The 20,043-nt window shown below is 41.3% G+C and overlaps 1 protein-coding gene across 2 annotated transcripts in view; it reads right to left on the bottom strand.

Moving 5' to 3' along the window:
• Positions 1-10,967: 10,967 nt before the first annotated feature.
• sema3bl (sema domain, immunoglobulin domain (Ig), short basic domain, secreted, (semaphorin) 3bl) overlaps positions 10,968-20,043 on the bottom strand; it is a 90,379-nt gene continuing 81,303 nt past the window's right edge. The window contains exons 15-16 of one of the 2 annotated variants that reach the window (XM_080444134.1): positions 16,946-17,076; positions 10,968-14,856 (exon numbers count right to left, since the gene is read on the bottom strand). In XM_080444134.1, the coding sequence (XP_080300260.1) occupies positions 14,338-14,856; positions 16,946-17,076 (650 nt within the window). In that variant the 3' untranslated portion in view covers positions 10,968-14,337. Of the gene's footprint in view, positions 14,857-16,945; positions 17,080-20,043 lie in introns of both variants that reach the window. The other variant, XM_080444133.1, reaches the window with a different exon arrangement.

Raw genomic sequence — 20,043 nt, forward strand, 5'->3', positions numbered from 1 at the left:
ATCTAACACTCAGTCAGTGTGACTCTGACACTCTCCAGCAACCAGACATAAAAACGCCCCTCTACATGCCTCCAATCAGGATCAATGGGTTCAGCAGACTGCTCCAGTGGGTACGATCACAGAATGAACAATAGTAGCCATAGAGGCCCCAAATCATAAAGGAAACGTGTTTTTACTCGACCAGAAACAAGGTAGATTGATGGAAGCCAGTGTGTTGGCTGCAAAAGGGAAATGATTTCTGAGGCAAATCACACTGCATTTAAGAAGCATAATAGCACTGGTGTTTCTTAATCTATGTTTGGGACACAAAATGGGTTGTGGGCTGTTTCTGTCGAGTGCCCCCACGGTAACAATAATTCTATATTTGAATCACAGTTGACACAGGAGAGCAGATATCTTTAAGCATTTGCAACTCATTTGACATATTTTCCTGATTGATTCAAGTCTCATGTGGTTTGGTTTCTCTTTTGCTCTCACTAATTCATAATTCTGCATCTGTTTGTGAAAAATTAAAAATCACACCCAGTGTGAAGTGGGCAGTGTGAACACAGTGGTCATCACAGTGATGGAAGTTCACTTAAAGAAAAGTAATATTGTGACTAACCATTGTACACCCCTAACTTTAAAAAACCCATAAATGTGTTTTTTTTAAGTGCATAGTCCTATTTATAGGGCTATGCACATGTGTCATGTTTCCCTAGCCAATCACAGTCCTGAATAGACTGTGATTGGCCAATCACGGTGCAGGGTTAGGGGGGTACACTGGTGGCCAATCACAGCGCAGGATTTGGTGTGCAAATATCCAAACCTCACATATAGGGGCGGTTTCACCGCCCAAAAACTGACACTTGATATTGGTAGGAAATGAATGGTCAAGGAAAGAGGTTAACACACCTGTGTTGGTGAGGTGCAGGCAAGTGGGACTGAAGAATAGAACAAATCACTGCACATATACTATATAATATATATATACTGTACATACATACTGTACTTTATTAAGGCTGTATACAAGAGTTGCAAGTTATGTATGTAGAGGAAATGACAATATACTACTGGCTGCACTCATTCTAATATTCTCAATAATATAATAGTTCTTTGCTATAAATACCTAACATGTGAAATAAAAATCGAATCATGTGGCTGTCGGGATCCACTTGGGAATGGCATGGCTTCAATGTGGATTTCAGACTTCATGTAATGTCAGTCGTCTATAACATGAGTAGTCTATGACATCTATGATGTATGACTCCACATTTGGGCAAGATTTCAGCCCAATCCGAGCCCCTTTGATTTCCATTATAAAATGTACATTAAATATTTCAAAGTATAAAACATATGTGAATGTGAAGGTACTTCTATGGCTTACTGGCAGTGTGCACAAGATATTTGGTGTTAATCGGTCCAGCGGTTTGTGATTTTGCTGTAGCCTTGGACGCATGCACGCATGCACGCACGCACACCTACACACACTCACACACACACTTAAGATGCCCAGATCGGATATAATGCTAAGAGCTATTTATGGAGCCTTGTGCTTAATTTATTGTTTGTTATAAATGCAGGAACTAGCAGATCTATAAGCTCACAACGCGGCCCACTGCAAAGTGTTGTGAGCTTGTAGATCAGATATTTTCGGCACGTGACACCCGCTCGCCACCATGCATAGATTGGGCTTTAATGTCTCTGCTTTTCATTATTTCACATCTTGTTAATTTAAACTCAAAGTGGGTCTCGTTTTATCAACAGATCTGCAGTGAATGCATTGTAGGTCCACGTGTATGTAACCCCAAACAACTCAACAGCATATTAAAAACTGCTAACAACCATCTGGCATGCATTCTTCATGTTTCCAACACGCCTTGGCCCCAGTTTGTGAACATCTTTCAACCTTGGGAACATATGGAAATTAACACGCATGAGGTTCAGATGACCAGTGCAATCAGGCAGAGGAAATATCATTATAGAACAGCCTCAAAACAACCTCTTGGAACTATTCATTTCACAAATCATACAAAAGTATGAGTCATTCAAACGTATGAATATTAATGATGTAGATTTCAACATAGCTTCTTTCCTTGGTTGACCAACAAAATCAGATAAAACCTGACATAGATCACTATCGATGTCAAAGTCTGGAACCTTTTGCATTTCACAAATCAGTACTGTGAATGAATATGATATTAATGATGTCCATGTCACCATAGTTTAACACAAGTCCTGTTCAACAACTCAGATGACCAACACAATGAAAGTAAATCTCACTCTAACGGAACCCGTGGAAGCAGACTGTCACTTTTCACAAATCAGCATAAATCATGCCAAAAACAGTATACAAACCATTCAAAATCCAATCCATCCAAAACAGTGGTTTAGTATACAGTACAGTATACACTAGACCCTAGTTTGTACTATTTTAGGATGACGAAACCAATTAGACAATGGAAATCTCATTATGGATCACTCTTCACTCTATCCTGAAGAACTAGGAACATTTTAAAATCAACACCATGTACTGTATGAGTCATGCACACTGATGAATAATGATGCATATTTCACTCTATGTTGTATACTCTAGTCTATACTATAGTTTGTTAAAGACATGACACACTGTTTTTGTTGACCACAACAATCCCATAATACAAAACCAAATCACTCTACTCTAGATGTCCAAATCTGGAAACGTTCTGTGTAAAGATTAATCACTCTACTGTACAAATTATTAATGATGTACATTACTCCTCAGTTCCTTATGATCTCAAACAGGCCTTGCAGATGTGGTGGCCAGGCAAAGTCTGTACCACTGGTTTTCAACTTTTCTCTTTTGAGAACCACTCTCAAGTGTTTGCGGCCCACCCATCTGACCACTTAACATGGCAGCCGAAACTGTGTGCATTTTCAGAGCACGTTTATTTTAATGATCAATCAATCGATTGATCTGTTCTAGCTTGGATCAATTGAACTAACGTAATATACTTTAAGTTCTTAGTTATTGGTATCACAATGAAAACCAATTTCTTTGGGGTTTTAAAAAAAGAATACCATGACTTTTTTGACATAATGTTTTTAAATTAACCAATTACTTGCAAGCCCACAGGTTGAGAATGACACTACAGAACCCTGAGCCTGATGTCTACTGATGGTCAAGTCAAAAGTAATGAATTCCCTGGCAAGCGGTTCGGGGCACCTAGGCTCCAAAGTAGCCTGACAGCGCGTCCCGGGTTCGAGTCCCGATCCTGACAGACTTTGCTGCACGTCACTCCCCACCTGTCAACCTATTATCCTATCAATAAAGGCATAAAAAAGACCCCCAAAAAATCTTTTTAAAAAAAAGTAATGAATTCCCATTTGCGTTCCCTCAAGGTGAACACACACCAAGAGCCCCGAGCAATGAGTCATACTGGAACAGTAAGTCCTATTGGCTCAAAGTAATCCCTGTTTTACAGTATTGATATATCTGTCATTTAGGACCATGGTCTCTCAGTAACAGCTGAACATCCGGTCTGTCAGAGTCCAACCCAGTCCCAAATCAACACAGCAAACATAATGGAGTATTTACAACCATATTAAAGCGAACGTTGAGTTGCATATCGTGTGTCACATTCTCGTTCATAGAAATAATGGGCTGGCTGTCCAGCTGCTAAGCGTAGAAACAGAGGAGTAAGGCAGAGCTGAAATATCTGAAGTAGCCACTGGGTCATTTAGATCTGTGGTTCTCAAAGTAGGGTTCGGGGACCCCCAGGGGTCCTTGAGAATGAGGATCAGCAAAATGAGGATCAGTATAACCACTTTAACCCAATTTTATACTTCGGCTATTTTCAAAACATTTAGAAAAATCGTGAAAATATTTTTTAAAGCCTTGACATGAAAATGTTTGAGAACCAATGATTTAGATGTGGGCCTATTGCCAGAGTTTGACACTGAAAACTCATCATATCCACACTCAAAAGGAACAATGCACAATTATGATATAATAAGTACAGAGGCATTACAGTATAAGCATCACTTCCTACAGTACATCACAATTGTTACACGCAGCCAATAATGAGTACAAGGGCTAGAGTCATATAGTAATCTCTCACCACTCTGCCTTAAACATGTAATGTTGTTTTTAGTAGGAATAAACACAGAAGCACCTGGGACTAAGAAAGGGGAGGGGCCAAACCAAGTTCCTGTTTTACACAAAAAAGGAGATGGTGCTCATCTCAAAGGTGCCCATGCCAAAGGCAACCCCCCCCCCTTTCTTTAACTGAATGAGAGCATTTTGATTACCTCCTAGAAAATATGAGCTAAGGAGAGATGGAGTGCTTAATTTATCCATTGTGACACGTTGTGAGCTTGTAAATATTGTATTTGCTGAATAGTCAAGAAAAGAACATATAGAGTACGGAAGAGTTGGGAAGGGGGTTGTAATTCAGAAGCCTTAGTATGAACATTATAGATTTCATACGACATATGAGAAGTTGAAGAGTTTTTAGCTTGTTTACAGAATCATTAAATGTTTCTTCCCAACCTCATCCAGCCCTGTGGTCACACAGTGTTTAGTAAATAAATTATACTGTAGCTTTATGATCCTTTACAATCTCCCTCTAGAGTTTATTGGAGTCTAAATTATACTAATTATAAGTTTATACAGTGGCTGACATAAACATACACATACACGTATAAGATGGTAAAAAACAACAACAACCATAAGAACCTGAACAACCATGGATGTTTATCTACAACACTATAACAAGCATTTACATATGGTGCTTGATAGGACTGTGCGTGTGCGTGTGCGTGTGTGTGTGTGTGTGTGTGTGTCTGTGCATGCATGTGGTGTATGTGTCTGTGTGTGAATGACGGCAGAGTAAATACATGAGAATATGTTTATCTGTGTGAGTGTGTGTGTGCGTGTACGTACGTACGTACGTACGTACGTACGTACGTACATGTGTGTGTGCGTGTAACATTTTATAGAGCTAAAGTTTATGAGATAGCAGTATAATGTTTGTCTGGCCAGCTGGTCAATGTGTTAGCCAGGGTTGTTACAGTGCGTGGGATTTTCTCAGACAACATTGCATACTCATGTCTCTACCCAGTAGCATCAATATGTTTTTAGGTTTGAACCAAAATGGGGATGATATTCATGTAAAGAGGTGGAAGGATGCTGGTGCTGAACTCATGCAAATGTGTTGACAAATTGATACAAGGCAGCTACAGTAAACATAAACAAGATGGGATCTAATAACATGCATGGCTTCCCTGTGGATCTCTGATGTTATGCTGATGATGTGGAAAGATAGAGTTATCTAGGCCATAGGTCTTCAACAGGGGGTCCAGGACCCCTAGGGGGTCCTCAGAGTTACTACTAGGGAGCCGCCAAATCTTTGTGTGATAGGATTTTTTTTTTTTTTTTTTTTTTTATTAAACACTTCAAACCTAGCATCCCTATTCTGGGGGGAACTTTCGCCGAAAATAACCGTTTTACAAGCTCACAACACGTTGCATGCGTTGGGAGCTTGTAGAGCGGCTATTTTTGGCAAAGATATTTGGTGTAGAGGTAAAAAAGACAAGAATAAGGACAGAGCCAGAGGTCAAGTTTACAAGGTATTAAGGGTTTAAATGATTAAATATCTGAAAATACACATGAATCCAACATATTAATAGAAAATATTATATATTGTGTAAACAAACAAACAAACAAGCATTAATCTACAGTTCAACACAACAATGATGATATTGCTGTTAAACAAGTCCATGAAGCTATCTATGAAATCTATTTAAAAGTTTAATCTGCGACACAATTTTATACAACATGTTGAGGGGGTCCCTGCTTCATCTCTCTCTCTGCAAAAAAGACAATTCAAACTTGTACTATTTGAAGTGCCCATGAAACTCTTTTTTTCGTATTGCTCTGTACCGGAGCCCTTCTGCTCTAGATTTGGCTGAAGCGCGTTTTCCTTTGTGACGGCATGCTGATGATGTCATGTTGATAACGTCAGTCTTGCCCAATTATGGCGGGACGGCAGTATGGCGCATCTACAGTTATCACAAAATGTGAAAAATATTCACATACACAAAACATTTATTTTACAATATGTGAACAATGTGCGCATTGTGAGCTTGTAGATCGGGTATTTCCGTCACATAACACGATCGTATGATGAAAATCAGCCTAAAGACAAGAGACACCTGTTTAGCTGAAGCCTGCCACTGCATAATGAGGTGTGACTTAATCTAACACTGACACCTGTACATAAACAAGACCAGGAGACCTGGTCTCCTGGTCAGACCAACCGACCGACCGACCGACCGACAAAGCCTCCTGTAGGCCGACCCCCTGGGTCTGGCAAAAAAAGAGAGAAATCACAGAACAATAGACAAGAAGAAAGCTATACTGCACCGTGATTTGAAACTCACTTTAAAACATGGCTAAGCTTGGCTATTCAGTAATTGACCTAGATCAGCTCATTTCAGTAAATTCAGTTGAGTGTAGATTCGGTTTCATTAGTCCAATTCGGTCCTGTACGTTCAGTTGGAAGCGTGAAGGTTTTTATTTAGGAGGAGATTAATTCACTCCAGTTCAATGTAGTTGAAGTTATATCAGCTTAGCCAGGTTCAGTTCAGTTCAGTTTTACATTACCAGTGTGAACGATCAGCGAGTCGCACACATCAGTCACAGTAAATCTCTCCCAACAGCTGAATTACCCATCACCCCCTACTGCGTGTCTAACAGGAGGGATTATGTGGTTTAACTCTGTGTGTGTGTGTGTGTGTGTGTGTGTGTGTGTGTGTGTGTGTGTGTGTGTGTGTGTGTGTGTGTGTGTGTGTGTGTGTGGGGATGAGTAGCATCCAATGATCAAGTGAGTGAATGAATGTACTGTATGTGCTCACATATTTGCAGTGAAGACTTCCTAGTGAGTGTAAATGTGCCAGCATCCTGTGCATGAGTAACAGGGGTCCATGCTATTTGGTTCCACTGAGCCTAACTGCTATGGCTGATCTTATAATTGGGTTCTATAGGTCTGGACCACACTAAGCTGTCTATACTTTGACAATTTAAACACTGCAGCCACTGTAAGGCCCTTTACACAGCGGAGACTGAGGTCACTGTTGGCTTCATACAGTATGCTTTTAGTGAAGCCAGTGTTTATGAGTGTGTGTGTGTATGTATGAAAGACTGAGCGAGAAAGAGTTTTGTGAAAGCTCAAGCAATATGTGTTTATGAGCCATCCAATGCATCTATATGTACTGTATGTCTTTGTATCTATAAATGTCAATGAAATCAGTAGGTATGTAAGCTTGCGTGTGTGCGTGTGCGTGCGTTTGTTTTACTGCATTTATGTGTATCTACAAATGTGTGTGTGTGTGTGTGTGTGTGTGTGTGTGTGTGTGTGTGTGTGTGTGTGTGTGTGTGTGTGTGTGTGTGTGTGTAGTAATTTTCTAGGGTGTGAAGTCGTTTAGTGGGTTGGGCAGAAGGTTTTGGCTTTGGGAGACTTCAGTCTGTTTGCTGGAGTGACAAGCAGCCATTGTTCCTGAGCCTTTCGACATAATGTTACAGGCCAATTATCCTACAATCATACGCATGGACACACTCTACAATGAGGGGAAGGCTTGCCAATACTGGAAGCGCACACACACGCGCGCGCGCGCGCACATGCGCAAGACCTCTCTCCCTCTTACACTCACACAGACAAGGAAATGGAAAATAAAAAAGGGTATGCAGACACACACACACACAGAGCAACTTTTAATTGAAATTGCATACATTTAAAAAAGAAATTGGGCAATTTTTTGCCCTAACTGAACCCCCAAGCCTAACCCCAAACCCTGACCCCAACCAGATTTTTTTAACGAATTGTAACCGTAGCCGCCCCAAAAATCTTTTTTTGCCATGAAAATTGCCATTTCCCTCAAGGGGACCAGAAAAATGTCCCCATAAGTTAAGTTTGTCTGGTTTTACTATTCTTGAGAGGACATTTTGTCCCCATGTGGATAATAAGTACACGCATGCACGCACACGCACGCACATGCACGCATAATCAGCAGTTGAGGTCAAAAAGCCAACAGTGAGGAAATGAGTGGTTCCGTTTAAAAGCCAGGTTCCTTCATTGCAGGTGGTGTGTGTGTGTTTTGTTGATTTGTTGTTAAATAGAGCATGTCTTTTTCGATGTATATTAAAAACTAAAAAGGAATGTTTTTTTAACTGTGGTCCATTTCTGGGCACGGCTGCAGTGTGTTTATGTCACCGGTGCCATTAGACGTGTGCTGCCAGAACTTTTAATCACAAAGGAAACTAAAGCCATTGTGAACTGTCTAAAGAGTATAAGCTAAAACTCATCCAATCAGACATTCAATCCTTTTAAACACTATCTCATAGAAATGTTTTAAAAGCGAACGTGTACGTCTGTGCTGCGGGTGGAGTTCATGACTGTGGGTGTGTGTGTGTGTGTGTGTGTGTGTGTGTGTGTGTGTGTGTGTGTGTGTGTGTGTAAAGCACCACTTAGTCTCACGTGTATATATACACATACTGTAGCAAAGAGAGAGATCCGGGCAGAATTTCCTCTTTTGTCAACAAAAGTGCTCTCAGGACCCTTTCAGGAGCCCTGATTCAGCCCCTTTTTGACTATGCTTGCACCTCCTGATACTCCAACATCTCAATGTCACTAAAGACTAAGCTTCAAACCTCCCAAAACAAACTGATTCGACTACTTCTCGGCCTGGGGCCCTTGACCCACCTTTTTCCCACACATTTTGCGAGCCTAAGATTGCTCAGGGTAGAAGACAGGGTTAAACAACTAAAAATGTCATTGCAAATTTGCCCTCAATGCCTGCATATCTGACTAAATACCTCCAAAAAGTTAGCGACACCCACAGCCACAATACTAGAGGGAGCGTAAACAACGATCTGGTACCACCCACCCATAAAACAAACATGGGTAAATTCTCCATCTACAGCACTGCCACCCAGGTGTGGAATAGTCTGACTCCATCTCTCAAAAAAAGTAGTAAAACAGCCCTGAAAATTCACCTGTCAGGAGGCCAAAGGGGGAGGTAGTACCACTTCTCCCCTAGACAGACGACCCCCCCCTTCCTTTGACTCTCATTCCCCCCCCCCCCGTTATTTTTCCGACTCTGTACATATAGTGTTGTTTTTTCTGTATTTTTGTGATGATTTTGAACTGTTTGGTGCTATTTTATGTGTTTATGAATTGAATACAAGGACCTCAATGGAAACAAGACCGCAAGGATTTTTTGGATAGACCTTTTAGACAAAGTGTTTTAACTGTACTTGTGCTGTTTTACATTTTTGCCTAATAAAATATTCAATCAATGAAAAGGCTTACAGCAGCAGGGGTTATATATAGTATCATACCAACATCTTGTCCACACACACACACGCACACGCACACGCACACACACACACACACACACACACACACACGTAAAAATGTTCCTCAGAGATGCTGTTTAAATGGATTTGGACTCAGTTCATCAGTGAGTTCCATATAGACAGCAACAGACAAAACACAGAGGAGAGAGAAGACACTATTCCAATAGAATGTCTCTTCCCATCTACTCTCTTCTCTGTCTTCATCTCTCTCTCACGCATGCATACACTACAATGCATACACTACAGTACACACACACACACACACACACACACACACACACACACACACACACACACACACACACACACACACACAGTACAAATACAAAGTACATTCAGTCACACATGGAGGCATCATTTGCACATGCAAAATATGTGACATTCTGCGCCAAATAAGAGCCTCCCATCTCAATCAACTCTCTACTCAGCACTAAAGACCAACAGTGAGAAAAACTCAAATCTCTTCTATGTTAGAAAACACAAATGTTAATTTTAATCTTGTTAAATAGCATACACATACACAGCATGCATACTTAAATACGATATAAATACAGCAAAAAATTAAATTAGCTTCTTTCTGTTGAACAAAAGGACACTCCTCATACACCTTGACCCTCCCACCAACCAGACACCATAATGAACAGTTTAATAAACGAAAGTTCACAAAGTTACTGCTCAAAGAACCAAATATTTCAATTTCACAAAAGCCCAGAATTAATGAACAGGTCCCAAATGTCAAAATCCTCTGGAAGAATTTCATGTAACGGACAAGGGGTCAAAATTGGACCATGGAGTTGGAAAGGATGGCTGAGAGATGGATGTTGTTACCTTTTGGCCAAGCGAAGGCCCTGGAGATGAGAAATTTGACCAAAATACATGACTAGTATAAATCGAATGCTTACCGTGATCGTAACTTTTAAGAGTCAGACAGTCTAACCCAATTGTTAGATGCAATTTCATGATCAATTTCCAAAGGTATAACTGTGATTTCTTTCTTTTTTTAGTATGTTTCTTTTAGTTTTGCAGCTTGGCCAGAAAGTGAATACCCTGTCAGACCAGGAGTCAGCCATATTTATGCACCTGGACCATTAGGGAGTGTTTGATTTAGTATCCCTCAAGTGACAGAAGGGTGGAGTTTGTACTTTTGGAGAAAATCCTCTTGGCCGAGCTGTGCCAGACCCGATCCATTACTATAGAGTCCATGTGAAACAGTAACAACAACCAGGTGTTTTTACAGACTCAGAATACATAGAATCACCTCACTTGCGGTCATTGGAATAACCCTTCTTTGCCCACAACAGCAAAGCCTGATTTATACTTGAGACGTACAACAGTGTCCCGTGCAGAAAATTGCCGTCTTGTACGATGAAGTATAAATTAAGCATAATATGTTCACTATGTACAGCCACTATAGGTCACTCACACCAGGTTAGAAGTTATTATTCATAAGTCTGTACAGTGGGTTGCCGTGTGTAGCATTGAAATCCCCATCACTGCGGCATCAATCCAGCTGTTAAATTACAGGATTGTCCAAATCCTGCACCTTGGAGGGTAGAGCAACAGTGCAGCATGCATGCAAAAACATACAATATACAGCAAACTTTTTACCTGTATTTTCTAAATTACATGTTTACAGCATTAAACACAACAAATCTTACAGTATATAAGATACAAAATGACTTTTGTAGCTTAATCCCTTTATGAAGAGAGATTTTTCTTGGCGGTGTCTCAGGACATGCTGACTAAAGACAGCAGAGTTTACACTACACCAAGGATATGGAAATTATGGTAAATTGTTTTACAAAAAAGGGGCATGGAAAAGGGGCAAGTACATCTTGGATAGCTCAACCTTCTATACGAGCCAGTCGGCTATAAATCCTTTAGTGCTATGTAAAATAAAATACAAATTAAACTAAACAAAACAGTCTTTTATTACTGAATCTCATTACTTTAAGAAGTAGCTCACACCTACAATATGAAGTACCTGAGCAACTGCCAATGAAATGAAGTCATCACAAACAGGAGTCATGTTGAATTTATGAACAATAATCCTGCCACAGATGTTAAACCACTCTTTCTCGCTCTCTCCCTGCTTCTGTCTGTCTGTCACTCTTTCATTCTAGATAGAGATCAGAAACAATATTTTTAGAGGAAGCAGTGGAATAGGGGTCCAATAATCACTCCCATTTGCCTCTAAACTAAGAAAATAAACTCTGTACGAGCGATACATGATGTGGTTAACCGTGCTGTCACCATTGTAAAAAAAGAAGAAAAAAACGTACATTTTCCACATTTCAAAATCTTTATACCAAGTTGGATTGTGCAAATGAGTATTTAATGAATAATTAAATCCATATCCAGTCATGTTTTGTGGCAGTTTTGGTATTTAGATAACGTCTCAATTCATTTGCTGTTGGACTGCTCTTCCCCTCCAAAATCCTCACGTTCTTGAACCGATTCGCACGCTACAAAGGTCGCTAAGAGGTCAACGAGTTCATTAGTTTAACCTTTGCTTCCTGAAACACAGAGTATCCCATAATCAGACTTATCCCTTCCATAAACAGATGTAATTGTTTATAAAAGCAAAGCCGTGTAGAGATAACCTATATTCTAGACCTATTAAGCCCTAAATTGATGATTCTTACCAGCCAGCCAACATAATGTAATAATTACCTATTCTCTTTTCTTCAAGACTCTACTTCACTCCTCCTGTTTAAACCTCTCCCCTCCCTCTTTCTTCATAGATCCAAGCTTTACTCTGTCCTTAATCCTCAACATTACTGCAAGCAATGACTTCAACAACTTCATGCTTGTGTGTCCTCAATTTTACCCCTTCCATATAATGCACCTAATGTTGTCTATATTTGTTTGTTTTTTAAGTAGGATTCTACTGTCTTCTCAAAGATCGCATCCCTCATTAAAATACCACAGAACTCTCATTCATTCTCCTTTATGCCTTATAACTTTTGAATAAAAGATCCTTGAGGTTTCAGTCACTGTTAAAAGTTATATTTTAACCTAAGACAATAAAAGACATGGGTAATGCTGTGTTTAAAACCATGAACCATTTTAAGACCAGTGTTTACAGAGCATGCAGACCAGAACGGTGGGCCATTACATTTGACCCATTCTATTGTTCTTTCTGGTGTCAGTGGAGGACTACAATACATAAAGGAACTGTGGGAAACAGAGTTTACTAGCCGGTCAAAAGAGGCATAGAGTGAGGTTACCACAGATGTTAAACATGAGTGACTTTTGTAAAATAGCTTAAATTGATATTTCATTTTAGTGGAGCGCATTCCCTTTTTTGACATGTACTGTACTATACACCCAGCAACAACAATTCAATCCAACAAAAGCTAACATTAGCTCTATCTCTGCTAGCGATCAGGGTTGATATCCCCAGCTTTCAATATTGGTTACCAAAAAAAAGAAAGAAGAGAAATAGAAAATCCTATTCACAGCAACATTTAAAAGACAGGACTACTATAACCTCGTGTTGCTGTCAAGTGTTAGAAAACTGAGGTTTACCACTGGTTTAAAAACACAAGAAAGAACATTGTGGTGGCTACAGGTCCCCAAAGAAGTGAAAATTGGTGGCTGAGCATTCATGAAGCCAACCAATATAAAATATCCTGTTAAACATATAGAAGAGGGGGAGCTTTTCTTTAGCCATTGCTCCAAGAAGAAAACCTCACCCTGAATCCATTAACCTTAGGTTTTAGACCATTATTATGTTGAACCATCAACAATCGTCTCATGGCAATTTCCAGTTTAAGCAAGTCAAGCAATGTGTTATCGGTTCTCTTTAATGGGAGTGTGTGGTACGGTACAGAATAAGTGTGTTTGTCCATATGTTGGTGTGTAGTTTTTTTTTTTCATGCATGCTTCGTTGATTGCACTGTATGTATGTTTGTGACTCCATGTATTTATGTAATTTAAGGTGTCTAAATCAGATTGAAATAGAGCCGGTTATGTCATTCCTGTTGTCTTGCAAAAGCAAACCCATCAAGCTTAAATAGCGCATGACTGTTTTGTAACAATGCCAAGCCAAGTCAAGTGCAGGGCAATGACCCTGGATCATGGAACAGAGTGTGAAGGAAGTGAATCCAGTGACTTATTAGGTGGAGCATTTGTCCCAAGTTAGCTAAGGGACAGAGGGAATGTACATAAATTGTAATAGTCCAAAGTTATACACAATACAACCTGATCTTTACACAGAAAAACCTTAGTGTTCATTTAACTCTGAGTTTACAAATGGAACCAAATAGAAGCATATGGGTCAATTTGGGTCTATTTCCAAGCACATGATTTTACTGTGTACAGATGTATTTAATGTATGATAGTGATAGGAGGGGTCCACAGCGGGGCTGAAGCACTCTGCTGCAGTGCCAGATTGTCACACAAGTAAGAAAAGTGTGTCCTTTTTTTCTTTTCTTTTTTAGATATATTTATAACAGCCGAAATCCAATGCAAAGGTGTCAGAGGCAGTCCTTAGCAAGGCCAGGATGGGTAAATCCATCTATGCTGGTTTTTGCTTTGAGTCTCTATCTCCTTTTTCTCCTCCTCCTCCTCCTCATCGTCATATTAACAAGTCTGTAGCAGTCTCATTTGTAGTCTCTCAACAGTCTCTTAACTGCTTTCATGTCCAGTTGAACAACATCTACTGCAGAAGCAATCTCTAGCAACTGCACAACAGCATGGAGAAAACAGTACAAAACAACAATACAAAAATCTATTGAACCTATCCGAAGATCAAACTGGTTATAATGGCTACATCTAGCAAAACCACACAGAGCCAAGGGCCACAGAGTTGTCCATGGGTTACTCCTGGTCTGGAGAAGGCCCTTTCCTCTAGAGATTATTCAAAATTGCGACACACTGTCATCTATATATCCTCCCATCCTCTCCTCCTTATGCGACTCATCCTCCTCCTGTATTCTGCCTCTCGGTTATTCCGGTTATTCCGCCCGTGCGCTGAGGTCCCGCGGCGTCCGGTTCCGTTCCCCGGAGCTCTTGCTTCGGGCCTTCCTGGCGCTGTCTTGTGCCTGCCGGTACTTCTCCATCATGCTCTTGTGCTTCCTCCTCAGCTTATCGTTGCACCACATCCTCTCGCAGTACTCCTCCACCTGGGGCAGGTTGGACGGACCAATCAGCTGCATGATGTCTTTGAACCACGAACGTGACTGGCCCGCCGACCCCCCTCCCCCGCCGACCCTAGTGTAAGCGCTGCAGGGTAGCCACGTCCGGAGACCCCCCGCCGATCGTTCCTTGAAGTTGTCGTGGGGTCCCGCGTCGTCGGACCGAGCCAGGAGCTCGCCCACTGCCTCCGCCTGGAGGACCTCGAGGGTGAGGCGCGTCAGGGTCTGGGTGAAGCCGTGCTCCCGTGAGCGGCAGATGTACGTGCCCTCGTCCTGCCGGAAGAGGCGTCGGAAGAGGAGGCCGTGCTCGGTGCGCAGCACGCGGTCGTCCAGCTTCACCTGCATGGGGTGGGCGGAAGTGAGTTGGTATGCATGGTTGGGGGGGAGGGTGACAAGCATTGAGGATACAGGGAGAGGAGAGGATACAAGTAGGTTGGTTGGTAGGTTGGTCTCCCAGTTTTCAAATCAGGTTTTAGTAGTAGATTTGAGTAGGTTTAATTTGGGATTCCTCTGGCCATAACCGACATGACAAGCATTATTGGAGATGTGTAAAAAGACGGTGGACAGAGTGGTGAAACATGCAGAGTACGTTCATATTATACTGTTATACAGAGCGATTAGAACAAAGCGCAGACTCTGGAATCTTCACACTTCAACGGACATTACCAGTTAACCCACAATAAAGCCTGATAGATTCTTCATGGTGTCGCATGCCAAAAAATAGCCAATCTACATGCTGTGAGCTTGTAGATCTGCTATTTTTGGCAAAGGTCAGAGCCATTACAGATCTCAGACACACTTCCTGGATGATCATGCAAGGAAGGGAGACATGATGGGAAAAATCGTCTAAAAAAAAATCATGCATTCTCTAGTGTCCTTAAAAAAAATTACTATAGGAAGGCCGTCAAACTGGAAAATGTACAGTATTATGCATAGTAATAGTATAGTAATAGTAGAATAGCAAAAGTTTAACGCTTGGAAGAAGTTAAGGAAAAGTTAAAGAGTATAAGTGTAACTACTGCTTGTCATGATGAGAACACATGGTGAGGATGGGAGTGATAGAAGCATCTGTGCTGTTTTCTCAGCTTGGGTGGCAGCAGTAAGAATGTACCATGAAATTAAGGCCAATTTCTTTCTGTTGTCTTTCTCTCTCTGCCCCTCTTCCTCCTCACCTCTTTTTCTGTTTAACCTTCATGCCCACACTTTCGTTCCTTTTGCTCTTCCACGTCTTTACTTCTCATGCCTAATTTATACTCAATCGCCGATGTGTTGTGAGCTTGTAGATCGGCTATTTTGGGCACGGGACACGTTTCTCTCCTTCAGTCTACCTAAACTCTCTTTTACTCAGTCAGTCCCTCTCATTCCCTCCCTCCCATTCCCTATTTCTTTCTTTTATTCTTTCTCCAACTCTACTTCACGTTATCCCATCTCCCATTCCTCTCTTCACCTTCAACATCTACAATCCCCAACCCCCCTCTCTCTCTCTCACTGTGCCAACACAAACATGGCAGGCCAGTCTGCCGGAGTGTGAGCCAGCTGTTTATTTGGAAGGGAAGCTGAGAAGGGTGGTAATGTCACACTACTTACATGGCTGACTGCGACACTCGATTAGGTTTAGAGAAACATCCAACCTCATACACATTACTGTGGGAAATGCGTTGTTGTTATTGGGTGTGTTACTTGATGCATGGCCACTCACTCCCACAACAATGTAGTAAAAAACAAATGGTACCTTTAAGTGATTTTAAGAGGCATGTATGGTGATCGACTAAAAACTGTGAAAGGTTTACTACAACATAAGTTGCAAATGGACAGTATTAAAAGCCAGGAGCCATGGTCCATTTTAGTTTTATGTCACATTTAGGGGCATGGTCCATGCATTTTCATTTGAAGTACTGTACAGAACTTTAACATTGAGACCATTTATACATCAGAAGAATTCTGAGGTCACAGCATTCCTTCCACTCTCTGTCTATGATGTCTGTCCTTCAGAGTTCCATCTGTAGCCCTGCATCTGACCTCGTTTGTCTCAACAGACAAAACAAATGCTACAGTGTATAGCATTCTACGGTAATCAAAAACATACCTCTACTAAATCACTCTCTTTGTCTCATTTACTGTACCCTCCTTTCATGTCCCACTCCGTCCCTCATTCATAACATCAATCCATCATACTTGAATGGATTCATTGGACAAGACCAGGCCGTCTGTGGTCACGAGGGACCACACTCGTTTATCTGGTCCTCTCCCTACACACCCCGCTTTCTCTTTCTCTCTGCTACTACTGTATGATCCCTCTCTCTATCCTTCTTTCCCTTGTTGATGTTTCACTGGGCAATCCTCGGATAACAAAAGACCACTGTTAACCAATTTAATCAACCCTACTCCCTCTCTCCCTCCATCCTTCCGTTCCCTCTATCCAGCTCACCTCCTCCTTGCGGTCATCTCGTTGGACGAGCCAGCTGACGGTGGCCTGTGGAGAGCGAGCGTTGCACTCCAAGAAGGTGCTGTTGTTCTCCGTCCCATAAATCACCCGTTCCTCCGTCACATCCAGGTCCTCTACTGGGGGGGAGAGAGAGAGAGAGAGAGAGAGAGAGAGAGAGAGATAGTTGGAAAAATGGAGGACGTTAAAGAAAGAGATGGAAGGAGAGAGACAGAGCAGAACAGAAAGGGAGACAGAGGGAGAGAGAATTATTAAAGAGAAAATGAATTGGGATCATTTTCCCTTTACTGCTCTACTTGCATCTCAAATGTTACTCTTGTCTTTCTCTCTTAAACCACAACAAGAATGATAACTATAAAGATAACTATAACTATACACACTGAACGATATCATTCTGTAAATACGTTGAATGTGAGCGATGTGTTGAATGTGCAAAATTAGAATGGAATACGGTTGTCTGGTAGTGTTTCTATCATTCATCAGTGGTGGAAAAAGTACTAAAATTCTTTACTTAAGTAAAAGTACCAATACTGCAATATAAAAATACTCTGTTACAAGTTAAAGTCCAGAATTAAAAAATTACTTGAGTAAAAGTACAAAAGTATTGGTATCAAAATGTACTTAAAGTACCAAAAGTAAAAGTACTAAATATTTGAAAATAGCCGATCTACAAGCTCACAACGCGTCGCGATGCGACGCGTTGTGAGCTTGTAGATCTGCTATTTTCAAATAGCCTATGTATAAAATAGGGCTGAAGTGGTTAATGTAGGTTTCATTATATCATAGTTTATATCTGAAAAGTAACTAGTAACTAAAGTTTTCAAATAATTGTAGTGGAGTAAAAGTACAATATTTGCCTCTGAGATGTAGTGGAGTAGAAGTAAAAGTATTGGAAATTGGAAATACTCAAGTAAAGTACAAATACCTCAAAATTGTACTTAAGTACAGTACTTAAGTAAATGTACTTAGTTACTTTCCACCACTGTCATTCATCAAATCATTATGATCGTGAATGATATAAAAAACGATATCTTTATTTATTGTTACAGTTATCGTTCTTGGTGTGGGAAGCCCTTTACACATTAGCACGTCTCTCTCGCTCATGTGATACCATAATTCTGGGATAACAGCAATATTGACAGTGCCAGCTCTCAACTCTGAGAGTGTACAAATGTAACCAAATGGACCCTTATGGTTCCTTTTGGTTACCTTTGTACTCTCTCAGAGCTAAATTAACAGGAGGATTTTACTGTGTGCAATACCTTGAACATCAGTGATCTGCTGTTATTACACAGTTTGGGGCAACGGCATAGACTGAATGCCCAAAATACAAAATGTGTAATGAGACTGGTCAATACACTCCAAAATCCGGAGTGTTAATTTCACTCTGAGCGGACCTCTAGGGGTAAATTTGTACACTCTCAGTGTTCAATAAACATTTAGGAATTTGCGATGTAGTACAGATTAAAACTCTCAACCCCTGGGGTCACACAGAGGCTGACAGGGACACCTTTCATCACCGCTCCTCAACCCCTATGCTCAGGTGAGCAAACACACCTCTGCCAACTACGCTTACCCCCCCCCCCACCCCCCATCTGTTCCTCTGTCCTGCTTCTTCACCTCCTCCTAATTTCAGCTCCACTTCATCCGTCTTCATACTCTTCCTACTTTCTCCTATTCTCACCTTTCTGCCAACCTTCTCTCTCTCTCCCTCCCTCCTTCCCTCTCTCTCTCTCATGAACATGTCTCTACTTTTCGGTTTGGTTTCTGTTTTCATTACGGCAGGTGCCAACTCCCATCATGCCTGTGAACATCACATCCAACCTGACTTCTCTTAAGTGTTTCTTTCTTCTTTCTTTTTTTTTTTACCTCAGCCAGGGAACACTTTACTGAGCACTGCCCTGTTTTCAGACCCATTCAAGCCATCTGTCTCTTTGCTCTTATTTCATACCATGTCAGACATACTGACATGGTGTCATGCTTGAGTCTATCAATCTGTCATTTTTCCATCTCTCTCTCTCTCTCTCTCTCTCTCTCTCTCTCTCTCTCTCTCTCTCTCTCTCTCTCTCTCTCTCTCTCTCTCTCTCTCTCTCTCTCTCTCTCTCTCTCTCTCTCTCTCTCTCTCTCTCTCTCTCTCTCTCTCTCTCTCTCTCTCTCTCTCTCTCTCTCTCTCTCTCTCTCTCTCTCTCTCTCTCTCTCTCTCTCTCTCTAGCCGTCCGTCTCGTCAGGGTTGTCTTGGTTCAATGAGGGCTCTCCATAAATATGACCCAAATTCCATTACTTGACAAAGTGGCATCTCTTCAAAGAGGCCTTTCTTGTGTGTACAGCTGGGTATGTTTGCCTCTGTGTGTGTGTGTGTGTGTGTGTGTGTGTGTGTGTGTGTGTGTGTGTGTGTGTGTGTGTGTGTGTGTGTGTGTGTGTGTGCCTGTGCGTGTGCGTGTGTGCGCTCACACATGCACACATTTCCCTGAGCATTTCCCACAATGCACACTCACACATTTCCCTGAGTGTGCATTGTGCTTCTGAAAAAGCAAGAAAGAGCTTGGGAAAGAACATCTATGAAAGCAAGTGTCCATGTACGTACATCAGTAAAAAAGCATGTTAGCAACGTTGCTCTCCTTAACATTAATGCCACCTAGAAGATACCAGGATGCAAACAAGATCTTATCTACAAGACATTGTATAATGTACATGCTCTGTGTGCACTACACATAAACACAAACAGGTTGTTTAGGATATATGTGTATTTCCATGGACTTGCTCTTCCGTACACATCAGCTCATGCAGCATATGACAGACACACAGATGTAGGCTACTGTACACAAACCTGACCGCACACATAAACTCAGATAGGCTTTCATCCTAACAGATAAGGACAGATGGTCTGGCACAGCAGACAGACGGAAACACACTTTCTATGCATGACACCCCCCCCCGCCACACACACACACACACACACGCACACACGCACACGCACACACACACACACACACACACACACACACACACACACACACTTCAGTATACATACATAAACATACTAAACAGTTTATATTGTGCAACCATCCTCCTCAACATAAAGG

Source organism: Gymnoscopelus braueri (genome assembly GCF_963280865.1).
Source record: "Gymnoscopelus braueri genome assembly, chromosome: 12".
Taxonomy (NCBI): Eukaryota; Metazoa; Chordata; class Actinopteri; order Myctophiformes; family Myctophidae; genus Gymnoscopelus; species Gymnoscopelus braueri.